The sequence below is a fragment of the Bombina bombina genome, chromosome 7, assembly GCF_027579735.1.
Source record: "Bombina bombina isolate aBomBom1 chromosome 7, aBomBom1.pri, whole genome shotgun sequence".
Lineage (NCBI taxonomy): Eukaryota > Metazoa > Chordata > Amphibia > Anura > Bombinatoridae > Bombina > Bombina bombina.
Window position 1 is genome coordinate 34,478,173 of NC_069505.1, and position 23,459 is coordinate 34,501,631.

Below are 23,459 nucleotides of genomic sequence, written 5' to 3' on the forward strand. Positions count from 1 at the left end.
GAGTGCATTGTGTATAGATAGCGGTATTGTAGAGTGCAGTTTGTATAGATACTTAGCACAGAGGGCATTGTGTATACATACTTAGCGGTATTGTAGACTGCAGCATTTATAGATACTTAGCTCTTTTGTTGAGTGCAGTGTGTATAGATATTTAGCGGTATTGTAGAGTGCTGCGTGTTTAGATACTTAGCTCTTTTGTTGAGTGCAGTGTGTATAAATACTTAGTCCAGAGTGCAGTGTGTATAGATATTTAGCGGTATTGTAGAGTGCTGTTTGTATAGATATTTAGTCCAGAGTGCAGTGTGTATAGATACTTAGTCCAGAGTGCAGTGTGTATAGATATTTAGCGGTATTGTAGAGTGCTGTTTGTATAGATATTTAGTCCAGAGTGCAGTGTGTATAGATATTTAGTGGTATTGTAGAGTGCTGTTTGTATAGATATTTAGTCCAGAGTGCAGTGTGTATAGATATTTAGTGGTATTGTAGAGTGCTGTTTGTATAGATATTTAGTCCAGAGTGCAGTGTGTATAGATACTTAGTCCAGAGTGCAGTGTGTATAGATACTTAGTCCAGAGTGCAGTGTGTATAGATACTTAGCGATATTGTAGAGTGCAGCGTGTATAGATACTCAGTAGAGTGTAGTATGTTACTATAGTGATAATCCCCTCTCCACATCCCACCTTAAATATATTACCCGCAGGATGACTGAGCCAGTGTATGATTTCCCATCTTTGAACTCACCGTGCTCCAGATCTGCAGGGGGTTCACCAACCATGGTCAGTATCAGTGACCGGCTCCTCCTAACCCAGACAATCTGGTTTCATGCCAGTGTGAACTCAGCTACAGCTCTACACATTCTGCAGAGGGAGCCTCCTGGGGTAGGTACTGGGGTGACAATGGCAGTTTTGGGGACGTTTTCCTGTTCTCCTCTCTCACTGCCACCTTCACATTCTCAGGATCTCTCCTTGGTGACACCATCCTGCTTGCACTTTATCTCACTGACCATCACTGTTCCTTTATAATTCTTTCATCTCTCCCACTGATCCTCCATCTCTTTTGCCCACCATAACTTACAGCATTTATTTAATCATCTTCTTCTGCTCTGAGGTGCAAGGTTGCTGTTTTTTCTTATGTTGAAGGCATAAGTGTAGAGATGTCTCATCTGCCAGAGAGTTGGGAAGAGCATGGGGGGGGGGAGTGGTTTATCCTGACAAACTCAGGGTCATGAGTAGATTTGGGGATCCCCCACTACCATTGGCTTGTGTCTGACACCACTAGGGCTAAACCTTTACTGCTAGGACAGCTCATGAGGAAACAGATATGTCCCACTCCATCTGTATATTATCCAGTGTAGAGCACAGAGAGACATCTCCAAGGTTGGTGCCCAATATAAGCCCCTATGACTTGGCACAGCACCTGTAGGATGTCACCTCACTATGTCTAGGGTAGGGCACACTGAGAGTGGTATCTCCAAGTTTGGCACCGTACATTTCTATGGATGTCCCAGTCATGAGGTGCCATCTCAATTATATCTAGGGTTGGGTACATAAAAGTTTGTTTCTGAATTTAGATCTTTATAACTTGGCATGAGCACCTGTAAACTGTCCCCCTCATGAGATGCCATTTCTGCCCTGACTTTGGTAGGGCACTACAAATTTAACATATCCAGGGTTTTTGCTCTAGATGTAAACCTCTATTATTGGGCATGGGGAGCTGTAGAATGTCCTCCTCTTGAGGTACCATCTCTGCCATATATAAGATAGAGCGATGTAGTGATATCTCCAGTAATTGTACTGGGTATAGACCTCTATAACTGTACATGGGTACCTCTAGAATATCCAACTCATGAGATACAATCTCTGCCATATATAAGATAGAGCACTATAGTGATATCTTCAGTAGTAGTACTGGGTGTAGACCTCTATAACTGAGCATGGGCACCTCTAGAATGTCCAACTCATAAAAAACTATCTCTGCCATATATATGATAGAGCACTATAGTGATATCTTCAGTAGTAGTACTGGGTGTAAACCTCTATAACTGAGCATGGGCACCTCTAGAATGTCCAACTCATGAGGTAACATCTCTTCCATATATAAGATAGAGCACTATAGTGATATCTTCAGTAGTAGTACTGGGTGTAGACCTCTATAACTGGTCATGGGCAGCTTTAGGATATCTTACTTACTCTTCTCTTCCACAGACGTTCCTGGTGAGAAGATCCAACACTCGGCAGCATATGGCCCTGTGCGTGCGCTTATCTAATGACTGTGGGCCGAGCTTCATCCATCAGACGTATATAAACGAAGGAGCTGAAGGTACTTTAAACATTTAGGGCCAGATTACAAGTAGAGCAGTATGTAACGCTCCTGCTCGAGCGCTAACTTACGATGCATGTAAAAAGCTGACCTTAAAATATTGTGTGTGCGATAAGGTATTCCCCCATAGAAGTAAATGGAACAAAAAAGTGAAAAAACCTAACACCCTACTCACTCACAAACACAATCGCATATTCTCAAGTGCGCTAACCTGACATTAAAATATTAATATTTCACATTCCAATGTTCTTCACATAGAAGAATATGTTCTATTTTTTCATAAATACATATTTCTACATATATCTGATGTTTTTTTGGTACAATATATATCTATACCTATATACCAGTATATATACACAATTATATAAAGGTATATATAAATATATATATATATATATATATATATATACAGATATACAGTATATCACAAAAGTGAGTACACACCTCACATTTTTGTAAATATTTTATATCATTTTATATGACAACACTGAAGAAATGACACTTTGCTACAATGTAAAGTAGTGAGGGTACAGCCTGTATAACAGTGTAAATTTGCTGTCCCCTCAACATAACTCTACACACAGCCATTAATGTCTAAATTGTTGGCAACAAAAGTGAGTACACCCCTAAGTGGAAATGTCCAAATTAGGCCCAATTAGCCATTTTCCCTCCCCGGTGTCATGTGACTCATTTGTGTTACAAGGTCTCAGGTGTGAATGGGGAGCAGGTGTGTTAAATTTGGTATTATCGCTCTCACACGCTCTCATATTGGTCACTGGAAGTTCAACATGGCACCTCATGGCAAAGAACTCTCTGAGTATCTGAAAAAAAGAATTTTTGCTCTACATAAAGATGGCCTAGGCTATAAGAAGGTTGGCAAGACCCTGAAACTTAGCGGCAGCACGGAGGGCAAGACCATACAGTGGTTTCACAGGACAGGTTCTACTCAGAACAGGCGTCGTCATGGTCGACCAAGGAAGTTGAGTGCACATGCTCAGCGTCATATCCAGAGGTTGTCTTTGGAAAATAGACGTATGAGTGCTGCCAGCATTGCTGCAGAGGTTGAAGGGGTGGGTGGTCAGCCTGTCAGTGCTCAGTCCATACACCGCACACTGCATCAAATTGGTCTGCATGGCTGTTGTCTCAGAAGAAAGCCTCTTCTAAAGATGATGCACAAGAAAGCCCTCAGTTTGCTGAAGACAAGCAGACTAAGGACATGGATTACTGGAACCATGTTCTGTGGTCTGATGAGACCAAGATAAACTTATTTGGTTCAGATGGTGTCAAGCGTGTGTGGCAGCAACCAGGTAAGGAGTACAAAGACAAGTGTGTCTTGCCTACAGTCAAGCATGGTGGTGGGAGTGTCTTGGTCTGGGCCTGTATGACTGCTGCCGGCACTGGGGAGCTACAGTTCATTGAGGGAACCATGAATGCCAACATGTACTGTGACATACTGAAGCAGAGCATGATCCCCTCCCTTTGACACTGGGCCACAGGGCAGTATTCCAACATGTTAACAACCCCAAACACACTTCCAAGACGACCACTGCCTTGGTAAATAAGCTTAGGGTAAAGGTGATGGACTGGCCAAGCATGTCTCCAGACCTAAACCCTATTGAGCATCTGTGGTGCATCCTCAAACGGAAGGTGGGGGACTGCAAGGTCTCTAACATCCACTAGCTCTGTGATGTCATCGTGGAGGAGTGGAAGAGGACTCCAGTGGCAACCTGTGAAGCTCTGGTGAACTCCATGCACAAGAGGTTTAAGGCAGTGCTGGAAAGGAGGCCACACAAAATATTGACACTTTGGGCCCAATTTAGACATTTCCACTTAGGGGTGTACTCACTTTTGTTGCCAACAGTTTAGACATTAATGGCTGTGTGTTGAGTTTTTTTTGAGGGAATGGCAAATTTACGTTGTTATACAGGCTGTACACTCACTACAATGAAATTAATTTGTATACAGCGCCAACATTACAAGATACAAGCTCCCAAAATGAGATCCCTAAAAACTCAAAGATAATAGATATGAATAGGAGGGAGCGCCTAAAAAAAGGGTAAAGTATCTACATATGCTAAAATATCAAGGTTAAAAATGTATTTATTACAAACTTAACATACGGTAGGGTACCCTATACACAATTCAGAATGACAGATAAAAACTATTAAAAACAATTAAAACCAATTATGATCAATTGATTAGGGGTAGGTCAATTCCTCAAAACAGGTATCATCAAATTTGTGAGTAAATAATATAGCTGTGAATAAAAATAAGTGTACAAGAATATATATATATAATGTCCAAAGTGAATATGTGTCCTTGATAAGTGACCTCTGTGAATGTCTAATGTGTCCATATGGAGACTCCTAGTTTGGTGAATCCTAATTAGGTTGTATCCAGTGTTCCCAAAAAATTTATAAAAACAAAAATAAAATAAGTATGAAAAATGAAAAATATTGAACCAAAAAGTGAATCTCCAAAAATCCAATATAATATCCATTATATACACTCACTACTTTACATTGTAACAAAGTGTCAATTCTTCAGTGTTGTCACATGAAAAGATATAATAAAATATTTACACAAATGTGAGGGGTGTACTGAATTTTGTGAGATACTGTATATATAGGAATATCTATTTATAAATATATAGAACAGATTCTGTATATATAGCAATATCTATTTATAAATATATAGAACAGATTCTGCTATGTGCAGAACATTGGAATGTGAAATATTTACAGTAAATTCACAGTTTATTAGTTTATTAAATACAAATATTGCATGTTTTCATCTACTTAAAGGGATATGAAGCCCAAATTTTTTCTTTCATGATTCAGATTAAGCAGCAATTTTAAGCAACTTTCTAATTTACTCTTATTATCAATTTTCTTTGTTCTCTTTGTATATTTATTTGAAAAGCAGGAATGTAAACTTAGGAGCTGGCCCATTTTTGGTTCACCACCTGCGTAGCAATTGCTGATTGGTGGCTAAATATATATACACACAAACATCTTTAGACATGTATCTGTATGTTAAAGCCCTTTGCAGACTTTTTTCACCTGAGACCTCATATCTTTGAGCCCTTATTACTTGTTTTTTTTTATTAGACAGTGTTATTATGAGTAACTTTACTTTGTAATGTATTTTTTATATGTTTTGTGACACTTTTTTCTCTCTCGCAAAACAGTTAACCCGAGCTCTGAGGTCACAGTAATCATTCTTGCGTAAGCCGTGATTGTGCTCACGTGTTTACTTTCAACTTGTAATACGAGCGGTATACCTGACGTGTCCAAACAGCCGCGATAAACCCCTTTTCGCTTGCACGTAACCGTTAATGCTCCACTTGTAATCTGGCCCTTAATTGGGATGACGTAGAGAAAGACACGCAGAAACAAACACTAACACACACATAAGCACAAACAAATGGAAACACACATACATAGTAACACACACAGAAACATACTCATAAACACTCACAAAGACACACACACAAATAGACGCACACAAAAACACATAAACACTCACAAATACACACACAAATAGACACACACATAGAAACACACACATAAATACTCATAAACACACATAGAAACATAAACACTCACAAACACAAATAGAAACACTCATAAATACACATAAACACACATAGAAACATAAACACTCACAAACACACAGAAACACTCACAACCACAAATTGAAACACACTCATAAATACAGATAAACACACACACGCACACACATAGAAACATACACATAAACACAAATACACAGAAGCACACATAAACACTCACATAAATACTCACAAACACACAGAAACACACACACACACACAGAAACACACACACACACACACACACACACACACAGAAACACACACACAGAAACACACACACACAGAAACATACACATAAACACAAACACACAGAAACACGCGCATAAATACTCACACACACACAGAAACACACAGAAATACTTACAAACACACAGAAACACAAACACACAGAAACACACACACACAGACAGAAACACACACACACAGACAGAAACACACACAGAAACACAAACACACAGAAACACACACATAAATACTCACACACAAACACACAGAAACACACACACACAGACAGAAACACACACAGAAACACAAACACACAGAAACACACACATAAATACTCACACACAAACACACAGAAACGCTCACATAGACACACACATACATACTCACAAACACACTCACACAGTGGCAATCAGATGATGTTCCAGCACCTTCAGTAATTTTGGCATTTGCATGGACATGAGATTTATGTAACAGGGTTGGTGTTATTGGAATATCGCTGGGGTCACCACCAGTGTTGGTATTGCACAGTGTCCGTAAGATGCCGCAGTGGTCATATCTGGCTGTGGCGAGGAAGGCAAAATCACTGCCAACTGTGTGTGTGAGAAGTTTATTGTCTTCCTCTTATCTACTCACCCTCTTTCAACCAATTAGATTTTTTACGCATGGCCAGGTAACCTGCCACACACCTGAAATAGCAATCGCACCTGAAATGGCTGGGCAAGAACCCAGCTGTGTGCAGTAAAACTCACACTCTGGGCTCCCTGTGTGCGTGCAGACGTGTGCCAACTGCCCTTCGTATGTCAACTGTGCACAGTTAGGGGAAAGTGCACAGTTAGGGGAAAGTGTTTTCAGTGTTAAAGGGACACTGAACCCTATTTTTTTCTTTCATGATTCAGATAGAGCAGCAATATTAAGCAACTTTATAATTTGCTCCTATTTTCAATTTTTCTTCGTTCTCTTGCTATCTTTATTTGAAATAGAAGGCATCTAAGGTTTTATTTTGGTTCAGTACTCTGGACAGCACTTTTTATTGGTGGATTAATTTATCCACCAATCATCAAGAACAACCCAGGTTGTTCACCAAACATGAACCGGAATCTAAACTTACATTCTTGCATTTCAAATAAAGATACTAAGAGAATGAAGAAAAAATTTGATAATAGGAGTAAATTAGAAAGTTGCTTAAAATGTCATGCTCTATCTGAATCACAAAAGAAAAAAATTGTGACGTAATCACTCTTAATCATGCTAGTTACATTGTATCATGTTACACACTTTAAAAGAATTCAGTTTCGCACCAACCACCAGACAATGTGGCTCTGCTGCCATCTACTGACAAAAACTAATTATTACAAACATACTCAAAAATACATAGAAGAATGTGACCTAGATTTGGAGTTTGGCGGTAGCCGTGAAAACCAGCGTTAGAGGCTCCTAACGCTGGTTTTAGGCTACCGCCGGTATTTAGAGTCACTCAAAATAGGGTCTAACGCTCACTTTTCAGCCGCGACTTTTCCATACCGCAGATCCCCTTATGTCAATTGCGTATCCTATCTTTTCAATGGGATCTTCCTAACTCCGGTATTTAGAGTCGTGTCTGAAGTGAGCGTTAGACATCTAACGACAGAACTCCAGCCGCAGGAAAAAAGTCAGTAGTTAAGAGCTTTCTGGGCTAATGCCGGTTCATAAAGCTCTTAACTACTGTACTCTAAAGTACACTAACACCCATAAACTACCTATGTACCCCTAAACCGAGGTCCCCCCACTTCGCCGCCACTCGATTAAATTTTTTTAACCCCTAATCTGCCGACCGCCACCTACGTTATCCTTATGTGCCCCTAACACCGCCGACCCCTGTATTATATTTATTAACCCCTAATCTGCCCCCCACAACGTCGCCGCCAGCTACCTACACTTATTAACCCCTAATCTGCCGTCCGCACGCCGCCGCCAGCTACATTATCCCTATGTACCCCTAATCTGCTGCCCTAACATCGCCGACCCCTATATTATATTTATTAACCCCTAATCTGCCCCCCACAACGTCGCCTCCACCTGCCTACACTTATTAACCCCTAATCTGCCGACCGGACCGCACCGCTACTATAATAAAGTTATTAACCCCTAATCCGCCTCACTAACCCTATCATAAATAGTATTAACCCCTAATCTGCCCTCCCTAACATCGCCTGACACCTAACTTCAATTATTAACCCCTAATCTGCCGACCGAATCTCGCCGCTATTCTAATAAATGTATTAACCCCTAAAGCTAAGTCTAACCCTAATACTAACACCCCCCTAAGTTAAATATAATTTAAATCTAACGAAATTAATTAACTCTTATTAAATAAATTATTCCTATTTAAAGCTAAATACCTGTAAAATAAATCCTAATATAGCTACAATATAAATTATAATTATATTATAGCTATTTTAGGATTTATATTTATTTTACAGGTAACTTTGTATTTATTTTAACCAGGTACAATAGCTATTAAATAGGGCCCTTTGCGGGGCATGCCCCAAGAAGTTCAGCTCTTTTGCCTGTAAAAAAAAACATACAATACCCCCCCAACATTACAACCCACCACCCACATACCCCTAATCTAACCCAAACCCCCCTTAAATAAACCTAACACTAAGCCCCTGAAGATCATCCTACCTTGTCTTCACCTCACCAGGTATCACCGATCCGTCCTGGTTTCAAAATCTTCATCCAACCCAAGCGGGGGTTGGCGATCCATCATCCGGTGCCTGAAAAGGTCCAGAAGAGGCTCCAAAGTCTTCATCCTATCCGGGAAGAAGAGGCGATCCGGACCGGCAACCATCTTGATCCAAGCGGCATCTTCTATCTTCATCCGATGACGACCGGCTCCATCCTGAAGACCTCCACCGCGGACCCATCTTCTTCCGGCGACGTCCAACTGCAGAATGACGGTTCCTTTAAGGGACGTCATCCAAGATGGCGTCCCTCGAATTCCGATTGGCTGATAGGATTCTATCAGCCAATCGGAATTAAGGTAGGAATATTCTGATTGGCTGATGGAATTAGCCAATCAGAATCAAGTTCAATCCGATTGGCTGATCCAATCAGTCAATCAGATTGAGCTCGCATTCTATTGGCTGTTCCGATCAGGAACCGTCATTCTTCAGTTGGACGTCGCCGGATGAAGATGGGTCCGCGGTGGAGGTCTTCAGGATGGAGCCGGTCGTCATCGGATGAAGATAGAAGATGCCGCTTGGATCAAGATGGTTGCCGGTCCGGATCGCCTCTTCTTCCCGGATAGGATGAAGACTTTGGAGCCTCTTCTGGACCTCTTCAGGCACCGGATGATGGATCGCCAACCCCCGCTTGGGTTGGATGAAGATTTTGGAGCCAGGACGGATCGGTGATACCTGGTGAGGTGAAGACAAGGTAGGATGATCTTCAGGGGCTTAGTGTTAGGTTTATTTAAGGGGGGTTTGGGTTAGATTAGGGGTATGTGGGTGGTGGGTTGTAATGTTGGGGGGGGGGTATTGTATGGTTTTTTTTTTACAGGCAAAAGAGCTGAACTTCTTGGGGCATGCCCCGCAAAGGGCCCTGTTCAGGGCTGGTAAGGTAAAAGAGCTTTTAACTTTAGTAATTTAGAATAGGGTAGGGCATTTTTTATTTTGGGGGGCTTTGTTGTTTTATTAGGGGGCTTAGAGTAGGTGTAATTAGTTTAAAATTGTTGTAATATTTTTCTTATGTTTGTAGATATTTTTTTATTTTTTGTAACTTAGTTCTTTTTTATTTTTTGTACTTTAGCTAGTTTATTTAATTGTATTTATTTGTAGCAATTGTATTTAATTAATTTATTGATAGTGTAGTGTTAGGTTAATTGTAGGTAATTGTAGGTAGTTTATTTAATTAATTTATTGATAGTCTAGTGTTAGGTTTATTTGTAACTTAGGTTAGGATTTCTTTTACAGGTAAATTTGTAATTATTTTAACTATTTTAGCTATTAAATAGTTCTTAACTATTTAATAGCTATTGTACCTGGTTAAAATAAATACAAAGTTACCTGTAAAATAAATATTAATCCTAAAATAGCTATAATATAATTATAATTTATATTGTAGCTATATTAGGATTTATTTTACAGGTAAGTATTTAGCTTTAAATAGGAATAATTTATTTAATAAGAGTTAATTAATTTCGTTAGATTTAAATTATATTTAACTTAGGGGGGTGTTAGTATTAGGGTTAGACTTAGCTTTAGGGGTTAATACATTTATTAGAATAGCGGCGAGATACGGTCGGCAGATTAGGGGTTAATAATTGAAGTTAGGTGTCGGCGATGTTAGGGAGGGCAGATTAGGGGTTAATACTATTTATGATAGGGTTAGTGAGGCGGATTAGGGGTTAATAACTTTATTATAATAGCGGTGCGGTCCGGTCGGCAGATTAGGGTTTAATAAGTGTAGGCAGGTGGAGGCGACGTTGTGGGGGGCAGATTAGGGGTTAATAAATATAATATAGGGGTCGGCGATGTTAGGGCAGCAGATTAGGGGTACATAGGGATAATGTAAGTAGCGGCGGTTTACGGAGCGGCAGATTAGGGGTTAATAATAATATGCAGGGGTCAGCGATAGCGGGGGTGGCAGATTAGGGGTTAATAAGTGTAAGGTTAGGGGTGTTTAGACTCGGGGTACATGTTAGAGTGTTAAGTGCAGACGTCGGAAGGGTTACCGCATAGCAAACAATGGGGCTGCGTTAGGAGCTGAACGCGGCTTTTTTGCAGGTGTTAGGTTTTTTTTCAGCTCAAACAGCCCCATTGTTTCCTATGGGAGAATCGTGCACGAGCACGTTTTTGAGGCTGGCCGCGTCCGTAAGCAACTCTGGTATCGAGAGTTGAAGCTGCGTTAAAAATGCTCTACGCTCCTTTTTTGGAGCCTAACGCAGCCTTTATGTGGACTCTCAATACCAGAGTTATTTTTATGGTGCGGCCAGAAAAAAGCCGGCGTTAGTTTTTCGGGTCGTTACCGACAAAACTCCAAATCTAGCCGTGTAACTTATATATTTTTATATTTAGTTTGCTTACACAGCCCTATTTATAGTTTTTCAACCTTAACTTAGTAATATTTGTTACCACTTTTTTCATTAGCTATTTCACATCATAGTAAAATTTAACTCTAACAAATATCAATCTACAGGAAAATTGACCAATCATACTCTCTGTTAAGCCCTCTAGGTATCATACTACTAACTCATAAATCCAAAACATTTCTTTTTGTTTTAGGAGTTTTTCCCTATTTACTCCATTTCTTTGTTGGCTCACACTATCAATTATTTGCCATCTCAATTGGCTTATTTGATGTCCACATTTTAAGAAGTGGTAGGACACCGGTGCTTCTACATTTTTACACCTTATATTTGAGCGGTGTTGACATATCCTGTCCCTGATCATACGGGTAGTTTCCCCTATGTAGATCAGGGAACAGGAAGATTCTATAAGGTATATCACATATGTTGATTCACATGTGTAGTATTCTTTTATCTCATATTTTTTCCCATTTCTAGGGTGAAAGAAATATTTTCCCTTTATCATGGAATGACAGCTTATACAGCCTAAACAGGGGAAACATCCCAAATTCCTTTTGTTCAAAAATACCTGTCTCTCTTTTATCTTTGACCCTACATCTGTACTAGTGAGTTGATCTCTAACGCCTAGATTTAGAGTTCTGCGGCCAAAGGGGTGCGTTAGCTACGCATGCTTTTTTCCCCCCACACCTTTTAAATACCGCTGGTATTTAGAGTTCACAGAAGGGCTGCGTTAGGCTTCAAAAAGGGAGCGTAGAGCATATTTACCGCCACTGCAACTCTAAATACCAGCGGTGCTTACGGACGCGGCCAGCTTCAAAAACGTGCTCGTGCACGATTCCCCCATAGGAAACAATGGGGCCGTTTGAGCTGAAAAAAAACCTAACACCTGCAAAAAAGCAGCGTTCAGCTCCTAACGCAGCCCCATTGTTTCCTATGGGGAAACACTTCCTAAGTCTGCACCTAACACCCTAACATGTACCCCGAGTCTAAACACCCCTAGCCTTACACTTATTAACCCCTAATCTGCCGACCCCGCTATCGCTGACCCCTGCATTTTATTATTAACCCCTAATCTGCCGCTCCGTACACCGCCGCAACCTACATTATAGCTATGTACCCCTAATCTGCTGCCCCTAACACCGCCGACCCCTATATTATATTTATTAACCCCTAATCTGCCACCCCCAACATCGCCGCCACCTACCTACAATTATTAACCCCTAATCTGCCAACCGGACCTCACCGCTACTATAATAAAGTTATTAACCCCTAATCTGCCTCACTCCCGCCTCAAAAACCCTATAATAAATAGTATTAATTCCTAATCTGCCCTCCCTAACATCACCGACACCTAACTTCAAGTATTAACCCCTAAACTGCTGACCGGACCTCGCCGCTACTCTAATAAATGTATTAACCCCTAAAGCTAAGTCTAACCCTAACACTAACACCCCCCTAAATTAAATATAATTTTTATCTAAGGAAATAAAATAAATCTTATTAAATAAATTATTCCTATTTAAAGCTAAATACTTACCTGTAAAATAAACCCTAATATAGCTACAATATAAATAATAATTATATTGTAGCTATTTTAGGATTAATATTTATTTTACAGGCAACTTTGTATTTATTTTAACCAGGTACAATAGCTATTAAATAGTTAATAACTATTTAATAGCTACCTAGTTAAATAATTACAAAATTACCTGTAAAATAAATCCTAACCTAAGTTACAATTAAACCTAACACTACACTATCAATAAATTAATTAACTAAACTACCTACAATTATCTACAATTAAACCTAACACTACACTATCAATAAATAAATTAATTACATACAAATACCTACAAATAAATACAATTAAATAAACTAACTAAAGTTCAAAAAATAAAAAAAGAACTAAGTTACAAAAAATAAAAAAATAATTTACAAACATTAAAAAAATATTACAACAATTTTAAGCTAATTACACCTACTCTAAGCCCCCTAATAAAATAACAAAGCCCCCAAAATAAAAAAATGCCCTACCCTATTCTAAAATAAAAATTGAAAAGCTCTTTTACCTTACCAGCCCTTAAAAGGGCCTTTTGCGGGGCATGCCCCAAAGAATTCTGCTCTTTTGCCTGTAAAAAAAAATATACAGTATCCCCTCCAACATTACAACCCACCACCCACATACCCCTAATCTAACCCAAACCCCCCTTAAATAAACCTAACACTAAGCCCCTGAAGATCTTCCTACCTTATCTTCACCACGCCGGGTATCACCGATCCGTCCAGAAGAGGGTCCGAAGTCTTCATCCTATCCGGGCGATGCCTTCATCCAAGCGGGGGCAGAAGAGGTCCATCATCCGGCTGAAGTCTTCATCCAAGCGGGGGCTGAAGAGGTCCATCATCCGGCTGAAGTCTTCTATCAAGCGGCATCTTCAATCTTCTTTCTTCCGGCTCCATCTTCATCCCGCCGACGCGGAACATCCATCCTGGCCGACGACTTCCCGACGAATGACGGTTCCTTTAAGGGACGTCATCCAAGATGGCGTCCCTCGAATTCCGATTGGCTGATAGGAGAATTGCCTGGTATTTCGGGGCTGGACTGACCTTACTTGGCAGGATCAGACTGATATACTTCAGGAAAGTTTTCTTCTGTGAAAAGCACACTGGTCTAAAAGAGGCTGCTTCCGGGTGGTAAATCGCCATAGAACAAGCCACTGAGCTGTTGTTCGTTCCTGGTAGAGCGCTTCTCTCTTTGTATGCAAATTATTTAGCTGTATGTCTGATCAGTATGTTATTATTTAGCTGTATGTCTGATCAGTATGTTGTTATTTAGCTGTATGTCTGATCAGTATTTTATTATTTAGCTGTATGTCTGATCAATATGTTATTATTTAGCTGTATGTCTGATCAGTATCTTGTTATTTAGCTGTATGTCTGATCAGTATGTTATTATTTAGCTGTATGTCTGATCAGTATGTTATTATTTAGCTGTATGTCTGATCAGTATGTTGTTATTTAGCTGTATGTCTGATCAGTATGTTGTTATTTAGCTGTATGTCTGATCAGTATGTTATTATTTAGCTGTATGTCTGATCAGTATGTTATTATTTAGCTGTATGTCTGATCAGTATGTTATTATTTAGCTGTATGTCTGATCAGTATGTTATTATTTAGCTGTATGTCTGGTCAGTATGTTGTTATTTAGCTGTATGTCTGATCAGTATGTTGTTATTTAGCTGTATGTCTGATCAGTATGTTGTTATTTAGCTGTATGTCTGATCAGTATGTTATTATTTAGCTGTATGTCTGATCAGTATGTTATTATTTAGCTGTATGTCTGATCAGTATGTTATTATTTAGCTGTATGTCTGGTCAGTATGTTGTTATTTAGCTGTATGTCTGATCAGTATGTTGTTATTTAGCTGTATGTCTGATCAGTATGTTGTTATTTAGCTGTATGTCTGATCAGTATGTTATTATTTAGCTGTATGTCTGATCAATATGTTGTTATTTAGCTGTATGTCTGATCAGTATGTTATTATTTAGCTGTATGTCTGATCAGTATGTTATTATTTAGCTGTATGTCTGATCAGTATGTTGTTATTTAGCTGTATGTCTGATCAGTATGTTGTTATTTAGCTGTATGTCTGATCAGTATGTTATTATTTAGCTGTATGTCTGATCAGTATGTTATTATTTAGCTGTATGTCTGATCAGTATGTTGTTATTTAGCTGTATGTCTGATCAGTATGTTATTATTTAGCTGTATGTCTGATCAGTATGTTATTATTTAGCTGTATGTCTGATCAGTATGCTATTATTTAGCTGTATGTCTGATCAGTATGTTATTATTTAGCTGTATGTCTGATCAGTATGTTGTTATTTAGCTGTATGTCTGATCAGTATGTTGTTATTTAGCTGTATGTCTGATCAGTATGTTGTTATTTAGCTGTATGTCTGATCAGTATGTTATTATTTAGCTGTATGTCTGATCAGTATGTTATTATTTAGCTGTATGTCTGATCAGTATGTTATTATTTAGCTGTATGTCTGATCAGTATGTTGTTATTTAGCTGTATGTCTGATCAGTATGTTGTTATTTAGCTGTATGTCTGATCAGTATGTTATTATTTAGCTGTATGTCTGATCAGTATGTTATTATTTAGCTGAATGTCTGATCAGTATGTTATTATTTAGCTGAATGTCTGATCAGTATGTTATTATTTAGCTGTATGTCTGATCAGTATGTTGTTATTTAGCTGTATGTCTGATCAGTATGTTGTTATTTAGCTGTATGTCTGATCAGTATGTTGTTATTTAGCTGTATGTCTGATCAGTATGTTGTTATTTAGCTGTATGTCTGATCAGTATGTTGTTATTTAGCTGTATGTCTGATCAGTATGTTGTTATTTAGCTGTATGTCTGATCAGTATGTTGTTATTTAGCTGTATGTCTGATCAGTATGTTATTATTTAGCTGTATGTCTGATCAGTATGTTATTATTTAGCTGTATGTCTGATCAGTATGTTATTATTTAGCTGTATGTATGATCAGTATGTTATTATTTAGCTGTATGTCTGATCAGTATGTTATTATTTAGCTGTATGTCTGATCAGTATGTTATTATTTAGCTGTATGTCTGATCAGTATGTTATTATTTAGCTGTATGTCTGATCATTATGTTGTTATTTAGCTGTATGTCTGATCAGTATGTTGTTATTTAGCTGTATGTCTGATCAGTATGTTATTATTTAGCTGTATGTCTGATCAGTATGTTGTTATTTAGCTGTATGTCTGATCAGTATGTTATTATTTAGCTGTATGTCTGATCAGTATGTTATTATTTAGCTGTATGTCTGATCAGTATGTTATTATTTAGCTGTATGTCTGATCAGTATGTTATTATTTAGCTGTATGTCTGATCATTATGTTGTTATTTAGCTGTATGTCTGATCAGTATGTTGTTATTTAGCTGTATGTCTGATCAGTATGTTATTATTTAGCTGTATGTCTGATCAGTATGTTATTATTTAGCTGTATGTCTGATCAGTATGTTGTTATTTAGCTGTATGTCTGATCAGTATGTTATTATTTAGCTGTATGTCTGATCAGTATGTTTTTATTTAGCTGTATGTCTGATCAGTATGTTATTATTTAGCTGTATGTCTGATCAGTATGTTATTATTTAGCTGTATGTCTGATCAGTATGTTGTTATTTAGCTGTATGTCTGATCAGTATATTATTTAGCTGTATGTCTGATCAGTATGTTATTATTTAGCTGTATGTCTGGTCAGTATGTTATTATTTAGCTGTATGTCTGGTCAGTATGTTGTTATTTAGCTGTATGTCTGATCAGTATGTTGTTATTTAGCTGTATGTCTGATCAGTATGTTATTATTTAGCTGTATGTCTGATCAGTATGTTATTATTTAGCTGTATGTCTGATCAGTATGTTATTATTTAGCTGTATGTCTGGTCAGTATGTTGTTATTTAGCTGTATGTCTGATCAGTATGTTGTTATTTAGCTGTATGTCTGATCAGTATGTTATTATTTAGCTGTATGTCTGATCAGTATGTTGTTATTTAGCTGTATGTCTGATCAGTATGTTATTATTTAGCTGTATGTCTGATCAGTATGTTATTATTTAGCTGTATGTCTGATCAGTATGTTGTTATTTAGCTGTATGTCTGATCAGTATGTTGTTATTTAGCTGTATGTCTGATCAGTATATTATTTAGCTGTATGTCTGATCAGTATGTTATTATTTAGCTGTATGTCTGATCAGTATGTTATTATTTAGCTGTATGTCTGATCAGTATGTTATTATTTAGCTGTGTGTCTGATCAGTATGTTATTATTTAGCTGTATGTCTGATCAGTATGTTATTATTTAGCTGTATGTCTGATCAGTATGTTATTATTTAGCTGTATGTCTGATTAGTATGTTATTATTTAGCTGTATGTCTGATCAGTATGTTATTATTTAGCTGTATGTCTGATCAGTATGTTGTTATTTAGCTGTGTGTCTGATCAGTATGTTATTATTTAGCTGTATGTCTGATCAGTATGTTATTATTTAGCTGTATGTCTGATCAGTATGTTGTTATTTAGCTGTATGTCTGATCAGTATGTTATTATTTAGCTGTATGTCTGATTAGTATGTTATTATTTAGCTGTATGTCTGATCAGTATGTTATTATTTAGCTGTATGTCTGATCAGTATGTTGTTATTTAGCTGTATGTCTGATCAGTATGTTGTTATTTAGCTGTATGTCTGATCAGTATGTTATTTAGCTGTATGTCTGATCAGTATGTTATTTAGCTGTATGTCTGATCAGTATGTTATTTAGCTGTATGTCTGATCAGTATGTTGTTATTTAGCTGTATGTCTGATCAGTATGTTATTTAGCTGTATGTCTGATCAGTATGTTGTTATTTAGCTGTATGTCTGATCAGTATGTTGTTATTTAGCTGTATGTCTGATCAGTATGTTATTATTTAGCTGTATGTCTGATCAGTATGTTATTATTTAGCTGTATGTCTGATCAGTATGTTGTTATTTAGCTGTATGTCTGATCAGTATGTTGTTATTTAGCTGTATGTCTGATCAGTATGTTGTTATTTAGCTGTATGTCTGATCAGTATGTTGTTATTTAGCTGTATGTCTGATCAGTATGTTGTTATTTAGCTGTATGTCTGATCAGTATGTTGTTATTTAGCTGTATGTCTGATCAGTATGTTATTATTTAGCTGTATGTCTGATCAGTATGTTGTTATTTAGCTGTGTGTCTGATCAGTATGTTATTATTTAGCTGTATATCTGATCAGTATGTTATTATTTAGCTGTATGTCTGATCAGTATGTTGTTATTTAGCTGTATGTCTGATCAGTATGTTATTATTTAGCTGTATGTCTGATCAGTATGTTGTTATTTAGCTGTGTGTCTGATCAGTATGTTATTATTTAGCTGTATGTCTGATCAGTATGTTGTTATTTAGCTGTATGTCTGATCAGTATGTTATTATTTAGCTGTATGTCTGATCAGTATGTTGTTATTTAGCTGTGTGTCTGATCAGTATGTTATTATTTAGCTGTATGTCTGATCAGTATGTTATTATTTAGCTGTATGTCTGATCAGTATGTTATCATTTAGCTGTATGTCTGATCAGTATGTTGTTATTTAGCTATATATCTGATCAGTATGTTGTTATTTAGCTGTATGTCTGATCAGTATGTTGTTATTTAGCTGTATGTCTGATCAGTATGTTATTATTTAGCTGTATGTCTGATCAGTATGTTATTATTTAGCTGTATGTCTGATCAGTATGTTATTATTTAGCTGTATGTCTGATCAGTATGTTATTATTTAGCTGTATGTCTGATCAGTATGTTATTAATTAGCTGTATGTCTGATCCGTATTTTATTATTTAGCTGTATGTCTGATCAGTATTTTATTATTTAGCTGTGTGTCTGATCAGTATGTTATTATTTAGCTGTATGTGTGATCAGTATGTTATTATTTAGCTGTATGTCTGATCAGTATGTTATTATTTAGCTGTATGTCTGATCAGTATGTTATTATTTAGCTGTATGTCTGATCAGTATGTTATTATTTAGCTGTATGTCTGATCAGTATTTTATTATTTAGCTGTATGTCTGATCAGTATTTTATTATTTAGCTGTGTGTCTGATCAGTATGTTATTATTTAGCTGTATGTCTGATCAGTATGTTGTTAATTGACTGTATGTCTGATTAGTATGTTTTTAATTGGCTGTATTTCTGATCATTGTGTTGTTAATTGGCTGTATGTCTGATCAGTATGTTGTTAGTTGGCTGTATGTCTGATCAGTATGTGGTTAATTGGCTGTATGTCTGATCAGTATGTGGTTAATTGGCTGTATGTCTGATCAGTATGTTGTTAATTGGCTATATGTCTGATCAGTATGTTGTCAATTGGCTGTATGTCTGATTGGTATGTTGTTAATTGGCTGTATGTCTGATCAGTATGTTGTTAATTGGCTGTATGTCTGATCAGTATGTTGTTAATTATCTGTACTGTATGTCTGATCAGTATGTTGTTAATTGGCTCTATGTCTCTTCAGTATGTTGTTAATGGGCTCTATGTCTCTTCAGTATGTTGTTAATGGGCTCTATGTCTCTTCAGTATGTTGTTAATTGGCTCTATGTCTCTTCAGTATGTTGTTAATGGGCTCTATGTCTGATCAGTATGTTGTTCATTGGCTCTATGTCTGATCAGTATGTTGTTAATTGGCTCTATGTCTGATCAGTATGTTGTTAATTGGCTCTATGTGTGATCAGTATGTTGTTAATTGGCTCTATGTCTCTTCAGTATGTTGTTAATTGGCTCTATGTCTGATCAGTATGTTGTTAATTGGCTCTATGTCTGATCAGTATGTTGTTAATTGGCTCTATGTCTCTTCAGTATGTTGTCAATTGGCTCTATGTCTCTTCAGTATGTTGTTAATGGGCTCTATGTCTGATCAGTATGTTGTTCATTGGCTCTATGTCTGATCAGTATGTTGTTAATTGGCTCTATGTCTGATCAGTATGTTGTTAATTGGCTCTATGTCTGATCAGTATGTTGTTAATTGGCTCTATGTCTTATCAGTATGTTGTTAATTGGCTCTATGTTTCTTCAGTATGTTGTTAATGGGCTCTATGTCTGATCATTATGTTGTTAATTGGCTCTATGTCTTATCAGTATGTTGTTAATTGGCTCTATGTTTCTTCAGTATGTTGTTAATGGGCTCTATGTCTGATCAGTATGTTGTTAATTGGCTCTATGTCTGATCAGTATGTTGTTAATTGGCTCTATGTCTGATCAGTATGTTGTTAATTGGCTCTATGTCTTATCAGTATGTTGTTAATTGGCTCTATGTTTCTTCAGTATGTTGTTAATGGGCTCTATGTCTGATCAGTATGTTGTTAATTGGCTCTATGTCTTATCAGTATGTTGTTAATTGGCTCTATGTTTCTTCAGTATGTTGTTAATGGGCTCTATGTCTGATCAGTATGCTGTTAATTGGCTCTATGTTTCTTCAGTATGTTGTTAATGGGCTCTATGTCTGATCAGTATGTTGTTAATTGGCTCTATGTCTTATCAGTATGTTGTTAATTGGCTCTATGTCTTATCAGTATGTTGTTAATTGGCTCTATGTTTCTTCAGTATGTTGTTAATGGGCTTTGTGTCTGATCATTATGTTGTTAATTGGCTCTATGTCTGATCAGTATGTTTGTTAATTGGCTGTATGTCTGATCAGTATGTTTGTTAATTGGCTCTATGTCTGATCAGTATGCTGTTAATTGGCTCTATGTTTCTTCAGTATGTTGTTAATGGGCTCTATGTCTGATCAGTATGTTGTTAATTGGCTCTATGTCTTATCAGTATGTTGTTAATTGGCTCTATGTCTTATCAGTATGTTGTTAATTGGCTCTATGTTTCTTCAGTATGTTGTTAATGGGCTTTGTGTCTGATCATTATGTTGTTAATTGGCTCTATGTCTGATCAGTATGTTTGTTAATTGGCTGTATGCCTGATCAGTATGTTGTTAGTTGGCTGTATGTTTGAGCAGTATGTTTGTTAATTGGCTCTATGTCTGATCAGTATGTTGTTAATTGGCTCTATGTCTGATCAGTATGTTGTTAATTGGCTCTATGTCTTATCAGTATGTTGTTAATTGGCTCTATGTTTCTTCAGTATGTTGTTAATGGGCTTTGTGTCTGATCATTATGTTGTTAATTGGCTCTATGTCTGATCAGTATGTTTGTTAATTGGCTGTATGTCTGATCAGTATGTTTGTTAATTGGCTCTATGTCTGATCAGTATGTTGTTAATTGGCTCTATGTCTGATCAGTATGTTGTTAATTGGCTCTATGTCTTATCAGTATGTTGTTAATTGGCTCTATGTCTGATCATTATGTTGTTAATTGGCTCTATGTCTGATCAGTATGTTTGTTAATTGGCTGTATGTCTGATCAGTATGTTTGTTAATTGGCTCTATGTCTGATCAGTATTTTGTTAATTGGCTCTATGTCTGATCAGTATGTGGTTAATTGGCTCTATGTCTGATCAGTATGTTGTTAATTGGCTCTATGTCTTATCAGTATGTTGTTAATTGGCTCTATGTTTCTTCAGTATGTTGTTAATGGGCTTTGTGTCTGATCATTATGTTGTTAATTGGTTCTATGTCTGATCAGTATGTTTGTTAATTGGCTGTATGTCTGATCAGTATGTTTGTTAATTGGCTGTATGTCTGATCAGTATGTTGTTAATTGGCTCTATGTCTGATCATTATGTTGTTAGTTGGCTCTATGTCTGATCAGTATGTTGTTAATTGGCTGTATGTTTGAGCAGTATGTTGTTAATTGGCTCTATGTCTGATCAGTATGTTGTTAATTGGCTCTATGTCTGATCAGTATGTTTGTTAATTGGCTGTATGTCTGATCAGTGTGCTGTCTTATGCAGGTCTTTCACTGGAAAAGTCCAAGCTCATCTTTCCTGATCTCGTGAAACTTGTGTCTCATTACTGCAGTGAGTGGTGAGTGATGATTTCTATTCTTTCAGGTCCAGTTTCTAAACAAAGATTTTAGCTTTTATTACAGGCATTTTCTTATCTTCTTCCTTGCTCTCGCTACCTTCATGCATTCAGAACTTTACTGTTTTTTAACACTATTTTGTAATCAATTTTTGGTTCCTCATACTTCACCTCCATGTTCTCCTTAATTTTTTCTCTCTCTTTTTCTCATTATCTGTATCTTCTCCTTCAAGTGATGTTCTCCCAAACACACTAAGACTTCCTGCAGCCATAGAGAAGGTGACCTCAAGAAAACAGCTAGAGGCCATTTCCCGCCTGGGCCTTGGTGAGTTATTGTGACCAGTGAGCAGGTCATAGGCCTTGCTTATTATTTATCACAATAAGCAATTATTACAAAACAAAATATCCCAGAACTTGAAAAATGTGTTTTTAAAAACTCTTAGTTTTATGAAGAGCTTTAAGGTTGATACATAAAAATGAACCAATACCTACAATTTAGGCTTAGCATCTTCATTGATTTCTTCTCTTTGATGTTCCCTAAGCAGAGTTTTGGAGTTCCTCACTTAATACTCGTCGGGATCATTCTGCAGTCTCAGACAGTCCTCCCCCATCCCCACCTCCTATCAATGTCCTATCACCCATTGAGCTTCCAGACCAAATCACACCTGACCTTCTTCCTTCTTTCAAAACCCGCAGCCCTCTGGAAGTTTCCCAAGGGAATGGGGAGGGTGCTCTCTGTTTTTTTAATCCTCTGTACAAACCAAAAGATAATGGGGCACTCAAGAGGAGCAAGTTTAAAAAAAGCATCAAGGTTAGGGTGTCTACAGAAAATTCAGGGTCCCTCTCACCCCCACTAAATCCTCCACCACCAGTGCCTTCTGAAGAGACTGTGAAAGAAGAAGATGAGGAGGTGCCTGCTAATGAGGACATTCAAGGTGTTCCATTGGGAAAAACTCAAGACACATCAGTAGACCAAGAATATAGAAGACCACGATCATCCCTAAGGCAACGTCTGAAGAAAAGCCTCAGCAAAGGCAGTATGGATCTCGGGTTAAAAATTTCTCAGGCTCGCTCCAAAGATATTGGGGATTATAAGGTTCCCACACCCATTACCAAGACAAAAGAGACAAAGGAGACAGGAGAGCCTACTTCTAATGGCCAAAATGATTTGGAAGAGCATGACAGTGCATCCATAAGCAGTGCAGAAGAGGGGACTTCAGAGGATGGGGGAAAGTTTTCTCCCCAATTAACGAGAAGAAGGAAGAAAAGGAGTGGTCGTTCTTCATTTAGGGCTGTCAGTGGTGCTTTCCTGTCCCTACTTTCCCCAGAGAGGAAAATCCTGGTATTAATAGAAGAAATGGGGAGGGATGTTACAACAGATTTTGGGAAGGAACTAAAGGAGTTTTTGAGGAGCTTGGAGGAGGGAGGGAGGACGAATGAGAAGGAAAAGGAGGAAGAGGAGAAAGTAAATTCATACCAGACTTTATTGAAGGAAGTCCGAAATTTCATGGATAAGATGAAAAATATACTTAGGGAAACTGCAGATTTGCAGCTGTGGGCACTTTCTCTTGAAGAACAAGGTTAGTAAGTGCATATCAAATGTAGCCAAAACCTTAGCACATATAAACAAAAAGATGTGCCAACATGTTCTATATAGATGTACACACTATC

General features: G+C 37.5%; 1 protein-coding gene across 1 annotated transcript in view; it reads left to right on the forward strand.

Moving 5' to 3' along the window:
- The window catches only part of RIN1 (Ras and Rab interactor 1), a 65,962-nt gene that overhangs the window by 18,634 nt on the left and 23,869 nt on the right, over positions 1 to 23,459 (forward strand). The window contains exons 3-7 of the mRNA XM_053720028.1: positions 701 to 878; positions 2,205 to 2,319; positions 21,719 to 21,791; positions 22,022 to 22,113; positions 22,334 to 23,368. Coding sequence (XP_053576003.1) covers positions 701 to 878; positions 2,205 to 2,319; positions 21,719 to 21,791; positions 22,022 to 22,113; positions 22,334 to 23,368 — 1,493 coding nt within the window. The remainder of the gene's footprint in view (positions 1 to 700; positions 879 to 2,204; positions 2,320 to 21,718; positions 21,792 to 22,021; positions 22,114 to 22,333; positions 23,369 to 23,459) is intronic.